The following is a 21,726-nucleotide window of genomic DNA, read 5'->3' as shown; positions in this document are numbered from 1 at the left end:
GGGCATTTGCCTTGCACACAGTTGACCTAGGTTCGATTCCATTGCCCCTCCAAGACAGCCTGGAAAGCTACTGAAAGTATACCGCCCACACAGCAGAGACTGGCAAGCTACCCGTGGCGTATTGAATATGCCAAAAACAGTAAAAACAAGTCTCAAATGGAGACATTACTGGTGCCTACATGAGCAAATTGATGAAAAATGGGATGACAGTGACAGTGATACAGAAGATGTTTATTAAAATACCTAAGTAATAGAGGAGTAAAAAAAAATTTCCAGGTCTCCTATATATGTTATTTAATGAATTTTAGTCTTCCTTCAAATAATCAATCAAAAATAATTTTAAGCCTTGAGGACCTGAAGTGTGTATACTTAAATGTTGAAATTTTAAACCTCAGTGTTCTACTTTGTACAAAGTTTTGCCATCGAGGTATTCCAAAATTTTCTTATGGCATTCTTGAATTCCTTATTTCTGAAGGTATAAATTACAGGATTTAGCATAGGAGTTAGCACGGTGTAGAATATCTCCAAAATTTTGTCAAAGCTGAAAACAATTGGAGGCCGTGCATATTCAAATACACAAGGACCAAAGAATAAAACCACCACAGCAATGTGGGATCCACAGGTGGAGAGCGCTTTCCTCTTTCCTTCAGTGCTGTGTCCTCTTAGGGAAAACAGGATGACACCATAGGACACAAGCAACATGGAGAAGATCACGATGCAAAAAAGTCCACTGTTGGCTGCCACCATCATGCCAAATTCATAAGTGTCAGCACAGGAAAGCTTCATTAATGGGTACAAGTCACACATGAAATGATTGATGATGTTGGGGCCACACAGAGGTAGTTGGGAAGCAAAGGCATTTTGTATACTGGAATGCAGAAGGCCCCCTGCCCAGGCCACCCCCATCAGAATGTTACAGAGCCTTGAGTTCATGATTGTAGTATAATGCAGAGGCTTACAGATGGCCACATACCTGTCAAAGGCCATGGCTGTGAGGATAATCACCTCTGCCACAGCAAGAAGATGAAAACAAAAGATCTGTATCATACAGCCTGCGAATGAGATGGTTTTCTTCTCAGAGACAAGGTCAACAATAATCTTAGGGGCAATGACAGAGGAGACACACACATCCAGGGAGGACAGGGAGGCCAGGAAGAAGTACATTGGGGAGCCCAGGAGTTGCGGGCTATTAAGAATGGTCGCCACAATTAGCAGGTTGCCACTGATTGTTGCAAGGTAGACGAATAGAAATAAAACAAATAATACTTTCTGAACATCAGGGTTTTGTGAAATCCCCAGGAGAACAAATTCACTTACAAAACTTTGGTTTTGCATGATTCCCCAGGAAAATCTCAGAGCTACCACAGTGGGTATATTGATCTGCAAATATAAGCATGAAAAGCTCATATCAGACAGTTTTATTACCACAGGGTTCATAAGATGACTCATCTATGTGAAGATTATCTTTGCTATTTCTGCAATCAATGTGATGCAAAATGAGATTGTTTTATAGTGGTATTGTGTATTATCAAGTAAAAATATAGGGAGAACTTATTATTAAATAGAAAATTTAGCTCTGATTTCTGAGTAGGTGCAAAGCCAGAAGTGAAAAGTTTGCCAGATAACTCTCATTGTATTGCAAGATCTGATCATTTAAATCATTTGCTAGAATCTTCTACAAAGGGATATCTGCTCATTTCTGGTTTGGTTCTTACATGGTTGTGAATGAAATTGTTCATTTTTATTTCTGCTCTACATCATATTTTTCACAGAAGAATGAAAAACCATATCTGTGTGTTTGTTTTGAACTTTAATGTTTTACTGTGTAGATTTTTTTCTTTCTTTAAGTTTTAAATGATGTCTGTGTGGTTTTGTATGTGTAGTATCACCTTATCTGTGAATAGTGAGAGTTGAACATCTTTACCCATTTGAATGTTTCTAATTTCTCTGTATTGCCTGATTGCTCTGGCTAAGACTTCTTCAATACAATGCCTAACAATAGTGTTAAGGGCAGACAGTTTCCTGATGTGTAGTCTCATAGGAAAGGATTGAAGTTCTTCTCCACTAAGTCTAATGTTCCCTGTGGATTTGTCAAATATAATCTTTACAATCTTGAATTAAGTTCCTTCAAACGTGATTTTGTTGAGCTTTTTTCAAAAATTAGTTTCAAATTGTATCCTAAGACATTCTCTGCAAGCCTGGGGGAAGGAGAGTGACATTGGTTTCATGGTGGGGAGTTAATGACACTGTGATGGTAGCCTGGTGCAGAAGCTTTGCGAGTATCAGAATATGACAGGAAAATTTTAAACTACATTACCACAATAAAAGAAGCTAGAGAATCTACCTGGTAGCTCTCAGTATAGCAGGATAATTATTTATTTTCATGTCAATCATAATCTTAGAGTAAGAACAGGGATAACTTTGTCATCAAGACAATAATTTACCTACAAGTAAAATGAGGGAAAAGAAAGGTTCAGTTGTGTTTAAAAATCATGTCTATCAGTAGAGTGTCTGAATTGTTATGACATTAGAGATGAATTATCCATTTACCATAAAAATGAATCTATAGAAAAAACAAAACTCTAGACATATACACATCACATCACAAATATGCAGGTTTGGGTATCAATTTTTTCCTAATATCTATCCATTCTATTATCAGAGCAGGTTGGGTTCCTGAACAATGCCTACACAAATGAATGCCACTGGCAACAATAAGCTTCCATCAGACAACAAGATTCTAAATAAATTCTGTCTGGGCATTGTATTAATCAAGAATATTAAATAGCACTGTAACACTGTAGCACACTTGCCCTGTTGTTCATCGATCTTCTCGAGCGGGCACCAGTAATGTTTCCATTGTGAGACTAATTATTACTGTTTGTGGCATATAGAACATGCCACGTTTAGCTTGCCATGCTCTACCATGCGGACGGATTCTCTCAGTAGCTTTCCAGGCTCTCTGAGACGGACAGAGGAATTGAACTCGGGTCAGCCGTATACAAGGCAAACATTCTACCCGCTGTGCTATTGCTCCATCCCAATAATATTAATAATTTAAAGAATATCAATGTATGGATCATTGGTGATGAGATATCGTAGTATTAGAACAGTAGGCATAAGTGTATTCATTCTCCTTCAATAAATGAGAATCAGATTCAGGCACACCTAGTTTCAAAGCAGTCATGTGTCATTGAAAAAACCACTTAACCACTCTTCTTGGAGTGATTAAGTGGTAAGACTATATGGTAAGACTATATGTACTCCCTAAGCTACAAGAGTCAAGTAATTTAATTACAGACACACTTACTGTGTATAAATCAAGAGATATTATAAAATATTAATTCCAGCATTATTTTTAAGCAGTGTTCATATGCAGAAGGTAGGTAGAAATATTAACACTTTGAGGAATAATATGCACTTAATTATATTATTAACCCATAATTTCAATTTCTCAATATGTAAAAGTTCAGAGAAAGTAAACCTGAAAAAAATGAGTATAATCTTATTTCTATCCAGTATTGTGTAAAAATACACAAAAAAGAGAGGGACCAGCAGGGCGCTATCTCTCCTGCTGCTCACTTTTGATAGTCTCACGCAGCTTCCCCACCCTGGGGGAGGTTGATGGCAATCATGAGGCAGGTGAAGGAAGGAAGAAGGCCAAACTAGTTGCTACATCAGCTTATTTTGTTCTCTCTCTCTGCTTCTTCTGAGTCTCTCCTGGTTCTCGACCTCTCTCTGGATCTTCCTCTATTCCCCTTTCTGCCCCGCTCACTCTCACTTCTTTCACCTTGTGCTCTGCTTATGTGTGTGCCACTGTGCTCTCATCTGTCTGTCTCTCTGTGTCTGTCTCTCTGTGTCTGTCTCTCTCTGCCTGTCTCTCTGTGTCTGTCTCTCTGTGTCTGTCTCTCTGCATCTTCTGTCTTCTTCCTCTGTCTTCTTCTGCCTCCCCTCTCTCTGTCTCCCTCTGTCTTCTTTCTCTCCCCTCCAGTGCCCTACACTCTTAGTTTATATAGCAAACTACATAGGGTGGTGACACAAAGGTGGGTTTAACATCAACAAATCAACAAAGAAGGGTAAGACCATTTCTGGAGGAGATTAACAAAATCTCATCTAAGGAAATCTCATCTAAGGAGATCCTCTCAAGGGTGTGATTCCAAACAAGGGTGTATCAGGGTGTGAGCTAGCCATCTACTTAAATAGTTATACTAAATCTACTTCTAATATTTCTAGCAATGTCATTCTGTATGAGAACAGTAAGAAATATAAAGTTTGGTTCTTCCTTAGGACATCTCACTATATATTCCAGACCACAGTCCTCAGGCCAGGTTAATCTTCCTAACCCCAGCAGGGTCCTAATCTCTTCATTACTTTTGGATCATGCCAGCATTTGTCCATGACCATGCTCTCAACTTATAGTTGAGTATTGTGGTGCTTTGGCCAGGCCCATTTTGATGCCAGGGTAGGACATACCTCACCGCTTGCCCTGGATCCTTCCTGTCCCTCGTCGGGACCCTGCTTTTTGGGTGTTAGGAACTAAGGGCAACTTGAGTTAAGACAGCAGATGCCCAGGAGTAAATATTATTGGAATCAATCAACTCCCAAGTTACAAGCACAATATTGTCTTCCTGTGTCCATACAGAAAGGACATTGCTTTAAGGCAAACTATGTTCCCTAAGGCAAGGCTAAAAGGACAAACCCCATGTTATCCTACACAGTATGACTATTTCCAATGTGTGAAAATAACTTGAAAACATAATGCACAATCTTATACTAATTTCCTTTAGTTGGGGGTTGCTTTAGTCCTAGTAGCCCTAAGGACTTACTCTTGGGTCTGCACTAAGAGAACAGTTCTGATGGGACACCATAGACCATAGGGTGGCAAGATCTCTATCTCTGGTTCATTATCTTAAATTATTTTAATTTTTATATCTTTAAGTTAGTCACCATGAGATAAATAGTTACAAAGCTGTTCAAGATCAGACTTTAGCCCTACAATGATGCAACACCAATGACCATAACCCACCACCAATGACCCCCAGTTTCCCTCCTGCCACCTCCCCGTCTTAAAAGTTTTAATATTAAAAACTTTCTACAAAAGGTATGCCTGAGATTCAATATGCCAATTCTCTATTTTCACTTTGATATTACTTTTAGCTCTATGTGCCTCTATAGAAAGAGACGTATTTTACTTATGTTTGTCCTAGAAGACCACTATGGTCTTTCCTTTCCAGACAGCCACCATTTGGGGGTGCCCCAGAGATAGTTCAGGTTCCTTGTGACTACGCTCACTAAGCTCTGAGCATCTTTGTAGCTTATCACCTTGGGATTGGCTGACCCTGTACCACATGATCTAAAATTTCTTTGTCTATTTTGGCAGCAACATCATTTTAAGATATTATTCCTTCTACAAATAGTAAGTTAACTTTTGAGTGTATACAATATTAGGACTTCTGTTAAAAAAAGTGCTAGGTTAACTTTAAGATAGTTGTAAGAGTGGAGAGGAGGGTAGTTTCAAGGGCTGGAGTGCAAGCCCATTGTATGGTTCTCTGAGTTATGGGAGTGACTCCCAAGCAGAAAATCAGAAAACGTTCTGGGGCTGGAGTGATAGCACAGCGGATAGAGTGTTTGCCTTGCACGCGGCCGAGCAAGGTTCGAATCCCAGCATCCCATATGGTCCCCTGAGCACCGCCAGGAGTAATTCCTGAGTGCAGAGGCAGGAGTAACCCCTGTGCATCGCCGGCTGTGACCCAAAAGAACAATAATCAGAAAACGTTCCAGGTGTGGCCAAAAATGCAAAATGTCAGCTTTACTGTAAAGATATGTAAAGCAGTAACTTTTTGGTGAATTTATATTGGCCTATATTAGTAATATATCATATTCAATCAGCCTTTTAACAGCATAGACAAAACCTCCATTTCTAATTTTCTTTCCTGTGAATTGCCATCAATCTATTGTAAATGAGATCCAGAATGATTATTTCCCACAATGAGTTATTAATTCTTTATCTGTCTTCCTAGACTGACAACATGGGTATTATAGTTTCCTCTGATATCAGATTCATTTTCTACTAACAATACAGCTCTGCTGGTATATTGCATATTTCAACTTTTAATATCAGTGGAATATTATATTAAATGTTGGTGGAGTTTATATATTACTATAATTTTATTTATAATAATATATAGCATGTAGGGTGTTTTCCTTACTTGTGACCGACCCAGGTTTTATTCCTTCGTCCCACTCGGAGAGCCCAGCAAGCTACCGAGAGTATCCTGCCACATAGCAGAGCCTGGCACTCTACCGTAGCGTATTCCATATGCCAAAAACAGAAACAACAAGTCTCACAATGAGATGTTACTGGTAACTGCTTGAGCAAATCGATGAACAACAGGACAACAGTGTTACAGTGCTACTATAATTTATATTTATATTACTTATAATTTATTATAATTATAATACTATAATTTTAGATGTTAAATATTAATTTAAAATAAATAATTTTAAATTTTAAATATTATAAAAATATATTATTTATATTTTATATTACTATAATATATCACTGTCACTGTCAACCCATTGCTCATCGATTTGCTCGGGCGGGTACCAGTAACATATCCATTTAAGACTTGTTGTTACTGTTTTTGGCATGTCAAATACGCCACGGGTAGCTTGGCACGCTCTGCCGTGCAGGCAAGATACTGTCTGTAGCTTGCCGGCCTCTCCGGGAGAGGCAGATAATCGAACTCAGGTCGGCTGCATGCAAGGTAAATGCACTACCTGCTATGCTATGCTCCAGCCCACTATAATATGTAGTACTATAATTTAACTATAATATAAATATTTTAATATTTATATATTACTAGTCCAATATTAATGAAATATATCTACACCATTACCATTTTGATGAATGCCTTGCTTTTATTTGTTTTCTTGATGGTTAGAGTCATTTAAAGAAGGAGATAAAACTACAACTATGAACATGAAAACATTTCAGATTTTCTGCATTTAACTACATCTGATTAATGTGAGGAAAAAACATAAGGCTACCTGCAATATTAAGTGCACTGATATAATTAAGTGGGACTTTAAAATTGAATGATTCTGCTCAGTGACTTGTATCAATTTTTTAAAACTAGATAGGACTTTTCATAAAATACTAAGTGATGTATTTTAAATCAATGCTCAAAATTATGAAAGACAGCTGAATTACAATGCACCTACATTATTATTATTTATACAGCATATAAATCTAAAATATCAGGATGAGAGACTTTGTGATACCTCATAAATGAAACCATTAGAAAACATAAATTAATTGCTAATGGAACACTCAATTTATTCTTAAAACAAACAGGCATATGTTTCATTTCTTATAGCTACTCCAATCATGATCCCAAGTTCTTATACCAAGTACCTGAGTGTTTATTATATCAGAAGTGCTGTTCTATATACATGGATATATGAAATACAATCTAATTTAAAAAGTGAAATCTAGGGCAAGAAAGGTATGTTACTAGCTCAAGTCTATGCAGTTAAAAGGCTGCCTTAACCTCAGAAGCATGGACTGCATCATCCAGAGTTTTAAATGCTATACAATAATTTGAAATTATTCTTGAAAACACAAAAATAAAATTATAGATCTCACCAGATGCTATTCTCTTGAAAATTCAGTGATGGCAAACTTTAACTGTTTGTGAAAAAAACTCCTCCAGTGGCTGGCCAAAAAGTGAATGTTGTTCTCAAGTCCTGTTTCTACATCTGAAAATAATATTAAGCACATCTTAGGTTAGTGAGGTAGAGAATATTCTCTATTGCCTATGAAGCATTGCCCTCAACATGATGTGTGTATGTGAGGAGAATAAAGAATCAATATTTCTAATGTGACTTCAAATATATATATGTATGTATATATTCAAATATAATTGAAAGAGTTTTCTTTGAGAAACTATGAACCAATACACTTGTTCTCAGTTCCCTTGGTGAATTGGACTTTTTCCAGCAGTATGATTTTCTAATGCAGTATGATTACCTGTGATTACAGTATGATTACAGTATAATTACAAGTATGTTTCTTGTCTTTGCAAATCTTTGATGTCCCTGACTAATTAGAACTTTTATCTTATTTGTAACTTTTTGTTAACTGCCATCATTTGTACTTGAATATTATTTCATTTTCTTAAGGAATAGATCAATGAGTTTGTGAGATAAGGCTGAGCTGAAATTTCAGTTTACATAGGAAAATGCTGAGTTCTGAGATAAGGTTCAATCTCAGTGTGTAAGAAAAAATATGGGAATCAGAGTTCTAACTAATGTGTATTAAATTAATTTTATGAATACAATTTCAAAAGTGAATAGTTTAATCATACATACTCTAATATTCTCTCCTCCTGATCTTGACATCTCATGATTTTAAATCTAATATATGCATTCTAAAGATGGGAAATTTTCTTTTTCCAATTCTTCAGTGAAGAAAGCCAGATCTGATTTACTCTGATGGAGTTTGCAATGAGATTGAAGCCGTAGGGAAAACTCAATTTCCTTCAGTATTGGTAGTTATAAGGAGTTTAATGACCTTTATATTTTTATACCACCTATTTCATACTACTCCCCATAAAGATAAAAAAAGTCACAATGACTCATCCAAAAGTGGATGCAGAAACCACTTTACAACCATGACTTATGCAAGCGGGGAAACTTATTTCAATTAAAATTTCTCATGCTTTAACATAGAAGAACCACCTGTCATGGTCATTTTTCTGGAGGGTGATATTTCACAGATATGTCCATGCAACTGACTTCTGCCATGGTTCATACTTGAACATACATCATGCATTTTCTACATTATCCATATCACTGCATTGCCCGATACTTTATTTTTTTGTTTCTTGTAGGACTTTAATAGAATCATACAATAATTTTGTTTGATGATTGTGTGAGAAAAATGATATAACAATAATATTATTTACACAAAAGTGGGAATACTGTACAATTTTTATACAGTTCATTTTCATAAAATAGTTCATTACAATTATATTCTAATACCAACCCCACCACAGTAAGAGGGAAATGTGTGAAGGTTGTTGTGTTTCATTCTAGAGTCATTTAAGCCCGTATATATGAGAAGACAAGCAAGTATGTTAAAGCCAAACAAATATGTTCTACTTTAGGTACACCAGTGGGCTAGAATATAAGAGGTGGCGAGGCCGCGTGCTCCAGGAAATATTGCATCACTTCCTTCCAGGAGCTTTCTTTATAGTCTCTGAATCTGGACATCGATGAAATTACATGTTACTGGGGGCAGTTTGCGGGTGTGACTGCAAGCTACTGGAAAACTGGGGATCTCGGTGGAGGAGGCCCAATCTGAGGAGGCCCAATCCCAATCTGAGCAGGTTTGGAGATCTCAGCCACAGGTCCTGCATACCTGGGTTCCTCTGCTGTTTCATTCATGTGTGAGGTTCATCCGAGTGTGTGGAGAGTGGCCTTGAGCAAGACTGAGGCTGGGTTCTGGAGGTTTTTGGCTGCTGGGATGTGCTTAGGGTGGGGACGGACTCCCCTTCAAGGTGCCCCATTGAAGACAGCCTGGCACTGGGATCAGGACATTCTGCCAACAAAAGTAGTTTAAGAGATAAATATGGCAGTGGTGTTTAAATATAGTGGTCAGGCATTATCCAGGCATGGAAGAAACCACATTCAGTCTTATGTAACCCATAGGATCTCCAGAGCACTGCCAGGAGTAACCCATGAGCACAAAGTCAGGAATAAGCCCTTAGGCACCACTGGTTGTGACCCCAAAACAAGAAAAAAAAAAGAGTTCAATGAAAGATTAAATACAAGGTTTTCCAATACTAAAATACTATCAGTTTTCAATCTCCTAAAGAACTTGAATGGTTTATTATCCTAATTGAATTTAAAATTTGTGCTCCTTCTTCATTTGAAACTTGAAATAAAAGAATTCTCTGATCATGCATCTGAATTTCACATCACCTTGTCCTTGAGGTCCCATTGTTTACCCTTCTCTGGAACCTGACTTCCCTCACATTAGGCTTTCCCGACATGAGGGTTTCTGTACAAGCTTTTTCTTTTACTTTTAATGTTCATCCCCAGGATTGGTTCAGGATATTTCTGTCTCATCCATCAGCTCTCTATTTAGATACCATCTCTCTGAAAAGTTTCCTCCATGTCTTCTCCAATATCTTTCCCTTCTGCATTTCTAAGGTTGTACTTTCAAGGATTTCAAATGTGTTCAAGAATGTTAAATGCACAACCAGGCCTCCTCTACGCAACTCTGAATTCCTACTGTCATTTGATGTCTGTTAACACTTCTTCCCACAATTCCTTCTTCCTCAGCCCTGACCTACCCCTCCCAACCTCCACTGTATACCTTTAAATTTGTTCCAATTTAATGGGTTTACTGAGTCATTGAAGTAGGTGGCCCCCTTGGTGACTTACATGAGATGGAGAGGAGAGAGTCGGCCACTTTCTCCAGATCCATCTCTGTCATCCAAGGACCAGCTAGGAATTCGAGGCCTGATAAAGTCTGCAATGGGCCCCCTCACACAGACCTCCAATCCAGCTAGCCCCTCTATGTAGCTGTCAAACTACAACTGACATTCAATTGCTCTGCCCTACTCAGGAGTTAGTCTCTAGCACCCCTTCTGAGGGAACATTGAACTCAGGCTGGAGCAAGGAACTGCTCTTTGCAGAAAATGAAAGTCAATCCTAGTCCTTATCCAGGCAGGCCGTCCAGGTCCTTGTCTTTCCCATGGAAAAGAACTTTAGGAGTATATGAGTGAAGTAAAGAGAGGAATAGTGAAGTAAAAATGGATTTTATTTGGAGGCTTTGAGGAAGAGGAAGAAGAGAGTGATGAACGCAAGCAAGAACATGGGCTTCTCCAAAGCCAGAGAAAGCCACAGTGTTCATCTCAAGTGGGGAGATGCAGGCGACACATGTGCTTGGCCATGTGTCAGCTGTCCATAGAGCTGAGAATGCTCTGTCAGGCATTAACCTTCCTCTCTGACCAGATACCCCTCATGGATAAATTCCTCTAAGGCCAGACTGGTGCAGTCAGACTCCCGCTGGGGGAGGCCAATTTTCAGCCCCACTAGAGAAGATGGGGAGCAGGTCTTATGCAGCACTCTCTGAAAATACTTATATTCTTATAGCCAACACTAATGACTGTTTATAACACCCAAATTGTAATCTATTGTCATAGATATGCTATATAATTTGTGCTTAAAAAATCTCTGAACTGTTTTTTTTTTTTTTTGGCTTTTTGGGTCATGCCTGGTGATGCACAGTGGCTACTCCTGGCTTTGCACTCAGGAATCACCCCTGGCAGTGCTCAGGGGACCATATGAGATGCTGAGAATCGAACCTGAATCGGCCGCGTGCAAGGCAAATGCCCTACCCACTGTGCTATCACTCCAGTCCCAATCACAGAAATTTTTAAAACATAATCTAGAGTCAGAAAAGTTATGTGAGTAGTTCTCTTACACAGTTAAATGACAGGCCTGTGGTTCTATTCAATTCAGAAGCATGGAATACGACATGTATTCGTATTCAACTTTCAACTATAGTTCGTATTCAACACTTCAACTATAGTTTGAAGTGCTATATCACAATTTTTAGTCCTTCCTGAAAATACAAAAATTCAAATGATTTCACCACATGTATATCTCTGGAAGATTCTGATAATGACAAACTCCTATTCTCTGTGGATAAGTATGCATTGGTCAATCTAGAGTTTGGCCATTGAATTTCAAAAGTGGCAAAGAAATATAGTTATGGATTTAAACGGATGATTCTAGCATGACTCTGTGAAAAACAAGTCTTCAAAAAGACTGTACTGAATTTTTCTATGGAGTAATATTGCAGATATAGTCATGCAAATTATTCATTTGCTTCAAAATAATTGTACACAACATGAAGTCCTTAATAATCTTTAGAATGAAGATAAAATTGTATTTTTACAGAGAGAGTGAGAGATGCTCTAGTAATTACAAACTTCAATTAGCATCCCAGGTGATCCTAAAATTTGTAAAGATAAAGTTATTTCATAATTAGTTAAGTCACGGCATTAAGATTTTATAGCGAAGTAAGGCCAAACCGAAAAAGTTCTGCTCTCAGAGAGGACAAGCAGCAGGGAATAAAGATGATCCTGAGAACTGGCTTTCAGTAAGAAGCATCTTATCCCTCTATTAGGGAAATGGAGAGATAAGACAGTCAATGGGAATGCAACAATGGTAGACATAATTGGACAAGGAGGGGAAGCTGAAAGGTAGTCAACTGTCATGCATGATACCTGATCAGGAACAATACTATGAACCACAGGGCCCAAAGTTGTAAAAAGCACCTCCATAGGGGCAGACTGGTGGGTGGGAGCCCAAGCTGAGGGTGATGGGGAGGGGCATCGGTGGAGGAAAGTGGACACAAGTGAAGAGATTGGTGTTGAAACATCATATACTTGAAACTAATCATGTGTATCTTTGTCACTCATTGTAACTAAAAAATATAAAAATAAAGATGCCCTAAAGCATCATTGTGTTCAACCTAGTTCCACTATGGCCAATTTAGGACCATGATGTCTTCCCATGACTGCATCCTTCCAATTGGCCCTCTAGCCACAAGCTGTCACCCCATTTATACGATTTTCAGCTATAGTCCCAGGAATATACCAAGAGTATCTTGTCCGCATGGCAGAGCCTGGCAAGGTCCCCGTGGCGTATTCGATATGCCAAAAACAGTAACAAAAAGTCTCAGAATGAAACATTACTGATGCCCGCTCGAACAAATCGATGAGCAATGGGATGACTGTGACTGACTGATTGTATTGTTACTTAGGCAATAATTAAAGAAATTGTAGGGTTGTCATGTACAAACTTGAGTTACTAAGGATCTTACTACCCTAGGATATGAAAAACAAACCCTATTTTATATATTCTTCAGAAATATTAAAGAACATTTTTATCAAAAAAGAACCTCCAAGATGAAAGTTTTTGCAAAGTGAACTTTGTATCATGGCTCCTTAATTATTTTCATTGTATAAGAATATAGGCTTTTTAGAGATAATTAAGATTTTTTTGAGTCTAGGAAGGTTTATGAATCTGACTCACCATACTTATTAGGGGAATGCTTTCCAAAATCACTTAAAAAACATCTTGAGTGTAAAAGTTGTTATAAATTTGACACTGAATGTAAACATCTAGAACAGCTTAATTTGTAAATTACAGTTTAAATTACACATTGAGTGTAAGCACTTTGAAGAAACAACCTGAACAGAAATTTCAAACAAACTGAAAAACTATCTAGCATATTATTCAAAACAAAAAAATAAGCCTCCGTGGACCAAAAAAAGCAAATCAAGGGGAGAAGAAAGGAAGGAGAAATAATGGATGAATAAGAATTAGGGCCGAGGGCTGGAGCAATAGTCAGAGGGTAGGGCGTTGCCTTGCACGGAGCCAACCCAGCATCCCATATGGTCCCCCGAGCACTGCCAAGAGTAATTCCTGAGTGCAGAGCCAGGAGTAACTCCTGTGCATCGCCGGGTGTGACCCAAAAAGGGGCTTCGGAGAGGTAGTAAGCAGGTGCATTCCGTGCCGGCCCCTCGCGGGGAGGAGCAGCGTGTCTTCCACAGCTCACTCTACCATGCACTCGGCCAGTGTCCTGGCCCCTAGGCCAAGCACCTTCTGAAACTGTCCACCCAGGACAGTTCCTTCCAGGACTACAGGTTGGAGCATTTTAAACTCTGCCTTCAGGGGCTGGAGCCATAGCACAGTGGGTAGGGCGTTTGCCTTGCACACAACCAACCTGGGTTCGATTCCCAGCATCCCATATGGTCCTCCGAGCACCGACAGGGGTGATTCCTGAGTGCATGAGCCAGGAGTGACCCCTGTGCATCGCCGGATGTGACCCAAAAAGCAAAAAAAAAAAAAAACTAAATAAATTCGGCCTTCAGCTCTGAAAGGGAATATAAGCTCAAGGACTAATTGAGCAGCTCTTGCACCCAGACACCGTTTCCAGCTCAAGCGCCCAGCTCAAATCTGTTCCTCAGGAGTGAAGATAGATGACTGTGTTTCTTTTTTTTTTTCTTTTTCTTTTTAAATTTTATTGAATCACTGTGAGACAGTTACGAGCTTTCACATTTGGGTTACAGTCTCACAATGATCAAACATCCATTCCTCCACCCGTGCAATTCCCCACCACCAATATCCCGTGTATAACCCCCCTTTCCCACCCTCCCCCTGTCTCTATGGCAGACAATATTCCCCACGCTCACTCTCTCTATTGGGGGTTCCTGGGGAGTGGGAACACCTGGATCTGAAGACCAGAAGGACTTGCCCTCGGTGTAACCAGAGTGTTTCCTAGAGCTGGAGCTCAGAAACGCGGAGTGGAGGGACGCACAGGGGAGCCGGCTCCAACACCGGCGTGAAGGAAGCGACAAGGGCCACAGGAGCTGCTGGAAACCATAGCGCACCCCTCAGGCCCTCTCTCCACAGCCCCCGCCGTCCTTGCCGTGCTCCCGGGCAGGGTGCCCTCCCAGGGGCCTGCTCCTCTCAGGCCAAACAGAGCCCAGCTGTCTGGCCAGCTGTGATGGATGCGCTCCTCCAGGCAGCCCGGCTGGAGACCACCAAGGTGGCAGCCTCAGCTGTCCACACAGAGGCCTGCTCACTCATCTCCCACCCTGAAAATGTCCCCTGCGCCATGGGCTGCAGAGCATGCCCTGGGGGTTGCCCTGGAGGTTGCCCTGAGGACATGCCAGGGAGCACAACAGTCAAACAATGAAATCTGCAAAAGAGTCAGAGGGGGAAGTAAAAAGCAAATAAAGAAAGTGGAGATATTCAAGGTATTTTCCCCAAATGCCAGTGGGAATCAGCCATGTCCTTGCTGTGGCTGGAGAGACAGGGGCAGGAACAGGGCTCTCTCTCTCCTTGCTGGCAGCCCCAGGGCTTACCCAGGCACCAAACACAGCCCCCCTCCCCCAGTCCTGCCTGGAGTGACCCTTGAGCACAGAGGCAGGAGTGAGCCCTGAGCACTGCCAGGTGGTCCAAAAACAACAAAGAGGAAGTCCAAACAATCAGACCACAAGATAGGTGATTTGCCTGATTCTCTTGAAGAGAGATTACAACCTTCCGCAAAAAATTGAAAGAATTTGATTTTAATTGGCTCATAAATACTGGCAAAAATACTATAAAGATTATTAATAGAAAGGAAAAAAGCAAATCCCGCATGTTTTTTCTTTGCCCAAAAGAGAAAAAGAAGAAAAAGGAATACTTCAATGCCAAGCATGGGGGGAAAAACACTATTTAATTTCATTCCACTGGCGGTTGTCTACATTTAAACACAGCGATTTACACAGTAATAGAGAAGTAAAAAACATTTTCCCCAGGTCTCCTATGTATGTTATTAAATGAATTTTATTCTTCCTTCAAATAGTCACTCAAAAAAGTTTTATACCAGGAGAACTTAAAGTTTCTATACTTAAATGTTGAAATTTTAAAATTCAGAGATCTACTTTTTACAAAGTTTTGCCATCGACGTATTCCAGAATTTGCTTATGGCATTCTTGACTTCCTTATTTCTGAAGGTATAAATTACAGGATTCAGCAGAGGAGTTAGCATGCTATAGAATATCTCCACAATTTTGTCAAAGCTGTAAACAAGCGGAGGACGTGCATATTCAAATATACATGGACCAAAGAATAAAACCACCACAGCAATGTGGGATCCACAGGTAGAGAGTGCTTTCCTCTGTCCTTCAGTGCTGTGTCCTCTTAGGGAGAACAGGATGACACCATAGGACACAAGCAACATGGAGAAGATCAGGATGCATAAGAGTCCACTGCTGGCTGCCACCATTGGGCCAAAATCATAAGTGCTAACACACGAAAGCATCATTAATGGGTACAAGTCACACATGAAATGATTGATGATGTTGGGGCCACACAGAGGCAGTTGGGAAGCAAAGGCATTTTGTATACTGGAATGCAGAAAGCCCCCTGCCCAGGCTACCCCCATCAGAATGTTACAGAGCCTTGAGTTCATGATTGTAGTATAATGCAGAGGCTTACAGATGGCCACACACCTGTCAAAGGCCATGGCTGTGAGGACAATCACCTCTGCTCCAGCAAAAAGATGAAAACAAAAGATCTGTATCATACAGCCTGCGAATGAGATGGTTTACTTCTCAGAGACAAGGTCAACAATAATCTTAGGGGCAACAACAGAGGAGACACACACATCCAGGGAGGACAGGAAAGCCAGGAAGAAGTACATTGGGGAGCCCACGAGTGCAGGGCTATTAAAGATGGTCGCCACAATAAGCAGGTTGCCACTGACCGTTGCAAGGTAGACCAATAGAAATAAAACAAATAATACTTTCTGAACATTAGGGTTTTGTGAAATCCCCAGGAGAACAAATTCACTTACAAAACTTTGGTTTTGCATGATTTCCCAGGAAAATCTCAGAGCTACCACAGTGGGTATATTGATCTGCAAATGGAAGCATGAGAAACTATTATCAGACAGTTTTATTACCACAGGGTTCATAAGATGACTCATCTATATGAAGATTCTCTTTGCTATTTTTGCAATCAATGTGATGCAAAATGAGATTGTTTCATATGAAGTAGTGTGTATTATCAAGTAAAAATGTAGACAGAACTTATTATTAAACAGCAAAATTTAGCTATGATTTCTGAGTAGGTGCAAAGCCAGAAGTGAAAAGTTTGCCAGATAACTCTCATTGTATTGCAAGATCTGATCATTTAAATCATTTGCTAGAATCTTCTACAAAGGGATATCGGCTCATTTCTGGTTTGGTTCTTACATGGTTGTGAATGAAATCGTTCATTTTTATTTCTCCTCTACATCATATTTTTCACACAAGAATGAAATACCATATCTGTATGTTTGTTTTGAACTTTAATGTTTTACTGTATAGATTTTTTCTTTCCAAAAGTTTTAAATGATGTCTGTGTGGTTTTGTATGTGTAGTATCACCTTATCTGTGAATAGTGAGAGTTGAATATCTTTACCCATTTGAATGTTTCTAATTTCTCTGTATTGCCTTATTGCTCTGGTTAAGACTTCTTCAATACAATGCCTAACAATAGTGTTAAGGGTAGACAATTTCCTGATATGTAGTATCATAGGAAAGCATTGAAGTTTTTCTCCACTAAGTCTAATGTTCCCTGTGGATTTGTCAAATGTAATCTTTACAACATTGAATTAAGTTCCTTCAAACTTCATTTTGTTGAGCTTTTATCAAAAATTAGCTTCGAATTGCATGCTAAAACATTCTCTGCAAGCGTGGGGGAAGGAGAGAGACATTGGTTTCATGGTTGGGTGTTACTGACACTGTGATGGTAGCCTGGTGAAGAATTTGCGAGTATCAGAAAATGACAGGAAAATTTTAAACTGCATTACCACAATAGAAGAAGTTAGAGAATCTACCTGATAGCTCTCAGTATAGCAGGATAATTATTTATTTTCATGTCAATCATAATCTTAGAGTAAGAATAGGGATAACTTTCTCATCAAGACAATAATTTACCTACAAGTAAAATGAGGGAAAAGAAAGGTTCAGTCGTGCTTAAAAATCATGTCTATCAGTAGGCAGTCTGAATGGTTATGACATTTTAGATGAATTGTCCATTTACCATAAAAATGAATCTATAGAAAAAACAAAACTCTATACATATACACATCACATCACAAATATGCAGGTTTGGGTATCAATTTTTTCCTAGTATCTATCCATTCTATTATCAGAGCAGGTTGGGTTCCTGGACAATGCCTATACAAATGAATGCCACTGGCAACAATAAGCTTCCATCAGACAACAAGATTCTAGATAAATTCTGTCTGGCATTGTATTAATCAACAGTATTAAATAGCACTGTAACACTGTCGCACTGTTGTCCTGTTGTTCATCGATCTGCTCGAGCGGGCACCAGTAATGTTTCCATTGTGAGATTATTTTTACTGTTTGTGGCATATAGAATATGCCACATTAGCTTGCCATGCTCTACCATGCGGGCGGGATACTCTCAGTAGCTTGCCAGGCTCTCCAAGACGAACAGAGGAATTGAACCTGGGTCGGCCATATGGAAGGCAAATGCCCTACCTGCTGTGCTATTGCTCCAACCCAATAATATTAAATAGTAAAGAATATCAATGTATGGGTCATTGGTGATGAGATATCTTAATATTAGAACACTAGGCTTAAGTATATTCATTCTCCTTCAATAAATGAGAATCAGATTCAGGCACACCTAGTTTCTAAGCAGTCATGTGTCATTGGAAAAACCACTTAACCACTCTTCTTGGAGTGATTAAGTGGTAAGACTATATGGTAAGACTATATGAACTCCCTAAGCTACAAGAGTCAAGTAATATAATTACAGACACTCTTACTGTGTATAAATCAAGAGATATTATAAAATATTAATTCCAGCATTATTTTTAAGCAGTGTTCACATGCAGAAGGTAGCTAGAAATATTAATACTTCCAGGAATAATATGCACTGAATTATATTATTAACCCATAATTTCAATTTCTCAACATGTAAAAGTTCAGAGAAAGGAAACCTGAAAGAAATTGAGTATAATCTTATTTCTAGCCAGTGTGAACATTTCCCATGTGTTAAACTAACTTGGGTACATAATGCACAATCTTATACTAATTTTCTTTAGTTGGGGGTTTCTTTAGTCCTAGTAATCCTAAGGACTTACTCCTTGCTTTGCACTAAGAGATCAATTCTGATGGGACACCATGGAGCATAAGTGCCCTATCTCTCGTTCCATTACCTTAAATTATTTTAATTTTTATATCTTTAAGTTAGTTACCATGAGATACATAGTTACAAAGCTGTTCAGGATCAGGCTTTAGTCCTACAATGATCCAACACCCGTCCCTGCACTAATGACCATAACCGACCACCAATGACCCCCAGTTTCCCTCCTGGCAGCTCCCCATCTTAAAATTTTTAATATTAAAAACTTTCTACAAGAAGGCATGCCTGAGATTCAATATGCCAATTCTCCACTTTCACTTTGATATTAGTTTTAGCTCTATGTGCCTCTATAGAAAGAGACGTATTTTATTTATGTTTGACCTAGAAGACCACTCTGGTCTTTCCTTTCCAGACAGCCACCTTTTGGGGGTGCCCCAGAGATAGTTCAGGGTTCCTTGTGACTACGCTCACTAAGCTCTGAGCATCTTTGTAGCTTATCACCTTGGAATTGGCTGACCCTGTACCAACGTGATCTAAAAAATCTGTATCTATTTTGGCAGCAACATCATTTTAAGATCTTATTCCTGCTACAAATTTTCCTATGATATCAGATTGATTTCCTACTCACAATATAGCACTGCTGGTACATTGAATATTTCAACTTTTAATACCATTGTAATATTATATTAAATGTTGGTGGAATTTGTATATTACTATAATTTTATTTATAATAATATACAGCGTGTAGGGTGTTTGCCTTGCATGTGACCGACACGGTTTGATTCCTTTGTCCCTCTTGGAGAGCCCAGAAAGCTGCCGAGACTATCCCGACCGCAGGGCAGAGCCTGGCATGCTACCATAGCGTATTCCATATGCCAAAAACAGTAACAACAAGTCTCACAGTGGAGATGTTACTGGTGACTGCTTGAGCAATTCGATGAACAACAGGACAACAGTGCTACAATAACATATATTTATATTACTTATAATTTATTATAATTATAAGATTATATTTTTAAATGTTAAATATTATTTTAAAATAAATAATTTTAAATTTTAAATGTTATAAAAATTATATTACTTATAATTTATATTACTATAATATATCACTGTCACTGTCAACCCATTGCTCATTGATTTGCTCGGGCGGTCACCAGTAACATATCCATTTTAAGACTTGTTGCTACTGTTTTTGGCATGTCAAATACGCCACGGGTAGCTTGGCAGGCTCTGCCATGCGGTCAAGATACTCTCGGTAGCTTGCCTGGGTTTCCAAGTGAGGTGGACAATTGAACTCAGTTTGGCTGCAAGCAAGGCAAATGCCCTACCTGCTATGCTATCGCTCTAGACCACTATAATATATATTACTATAATTTAACTATAATATTCATATTTTAATATTTATATATTAATAGTCTGATATTAATAAAATATATCTACACCATTATCATTTTGATGAATGTCTTGCTTTTATTTCTGTTTTCTTGATGATAAGATTTATTTAAAGAAGGAGATAAAACTACAACTGTGAACATGAAAACATTTCAGATTTTCTGCATTTAACTACATCTGATTAATGTGAGGAAAAACATAAGGCTATTTGCAATATTAAGTGCACTGATATAATTAAGTGGGATTTTAAAATTGAATGGTTCTGCTCAGTGACTTGTATCACATTTTTAAAACTAGATAGGACTTTTAATAAAATACTAAGTGATGTATTTTGCATCAACGCATAAAATTGTGAAAGACACCTGAATTACAATGCCCCTACATTATTATTATATATACAGCCTATAAATCTAAAATATCAGGATGAGAGACTTTGTGATGCCTAATAAATGAAACCATTAGAAAACATAAATTAATTGCTAGTGGAAAGCTCAATTTATTCTTAAAACAAACAGGCCTATGTTTCATTTCTGAAAGCTACTCCAATCATGATCCCAAGTTCTTATACCAAGTACCTGAGTGTTTATTATATCAGAAGTGCTGTTCTATATACATGGATATATGAAAATACAATCTAATTTAAAAAGTTAAATCTAAGGCAAGAAAGGTATGTTACTAGCTCAAGTCTATACAGCTAAAAAAAAGACTGTCTTAACCTCAGAATCATGGACAGCATCATCCAGAGTTTTAAATGCTATACAATAATTTGAAATTATTCTTGAAAACACAAAAATACAAATTATAGATCTCACCAGTTGCTATTCTCTTGAAAATTCAGTGATGGCAAACTTTAACTGTTTGTGGACAAACCTCCTCCAGTGGCTGGCCGAAAAGTGAATGTTGTTCTCAAGTCCTGTTTCTACATCTGAAAAGAATATGAAGCACAGCTTAGGTTAGTGAGGTAGAGAATATTCTCTATTACTTATGTAGCATTGCCCTCAACATGATGTGTGTATGTGAGGGGAATAAAGAATCAATATTTCTAATGTGACTTCCAAATATATATATGTATGTATATATTCCAAATATAATTGAAAGAGTTTTCTCTGAGAAACCATGAACCAATACTCTTCTTCTCAGTTCCCTTGGTGAATTGGACTGTTTCCAGCAGTATGATTTTCTAATGCTGTTACCTGTGGCTTGGTTTCTTGTGTTTGTAAACTTCTTTGATGTCCCTGACTAATTAGAACTTTTATCTTATTTTTAACTTTTTGTTAACTGCCCTTATTTGTACTTGAATATTATTTCATTCCTTTAAGGAATAGATCAATGAGTGTTTGGGATTAGGCTGAGCTGAAATTTCAGTTTACTTAGGAAAATGCTGAGGTCTGAGATAAGGTTAAATCTCAGTGTGTAAGAAAAAATATGGGAATCAGTGTATTAAATTAATTTTATGAATACAATTGCAAAAGTGAATAGTTTAATCATACATACTCTAATATTCTCACCTCCTGATCTTGACATATGTTGATTTTAAATCTAATATATGAATTCTAAAGATAGGAAATGTTTTTTTTCTAATTTTTAAGAAGAAGA

General features: G+C 38.4%; 1 protein-coding gene and 1 pseudogene across 1 annotated transcript; both read right to left on the bottom strand.

The window, feature by feature from the left end:
- Positions 1-399: 399 nt before the first annotated feature.
- On the bottom strand, positions 400-14,470 carry LOC129405977 (olfactory receptor 4C15-like). The gene is made up of 2 exons (XM_055143702.1): positions 14,405-14,470; positions 400-1,380 (listed from the first exon to the last, which is right to left on the bottom strand). Exons 1-2 carry the CDS (start codon positions 14,468-14,470, stop codon positions 400-402), a joined length of 1,047 nt encoding a protein of 348 aa, XP_054999677.1.
- A 1,041-nt stretch (positions 14,471-15,511) lies between these two features.
- LOC101536906 (olfactory receptor 4C15-like) lies at positions 15,512-16,447 on the bottom strand (annotated as a pseudogene).
- Positions 16,448-21,726: the final 5,279 nt, after the last annotated feature.

The sequence above is a fragment of the Sorex araneus genome, chromosome 6, assembly GCF_027595985.1.
Source record: "Sorex araneus isolate mSorAra2 chromosome 6, mSorAra2.pri, whole genome shotgun sequence".
NCBI lineage: Eukaryota > Metazoa > Chordata > Mammalia > Eulipotyphla > Soricidae > Sorex > Sorex araneus.
This window is presented reverse-complemented; position numbering and strand designations above follow the sequence as displayed.

What these genes read in the sequence shown, in the direction of transcription:
- LOC129405977 (XM_055143702.1), bottom strand. Translation starts at nt 14,470, where the DNA reads ATGGTTTCCAGCAGCTCCTGTGGCCCTTGTCGCTTCCTTCACGCCGGT. An exon ending in GTGTTGGAGCCGGCTCCCCT is followed by an intron (nt 1,381 to 14,404) that starts GTGCGTCCCTCC and finishes TTATATTTGCAG; the next exon opens with ATCAATATACCCACTGTGGT.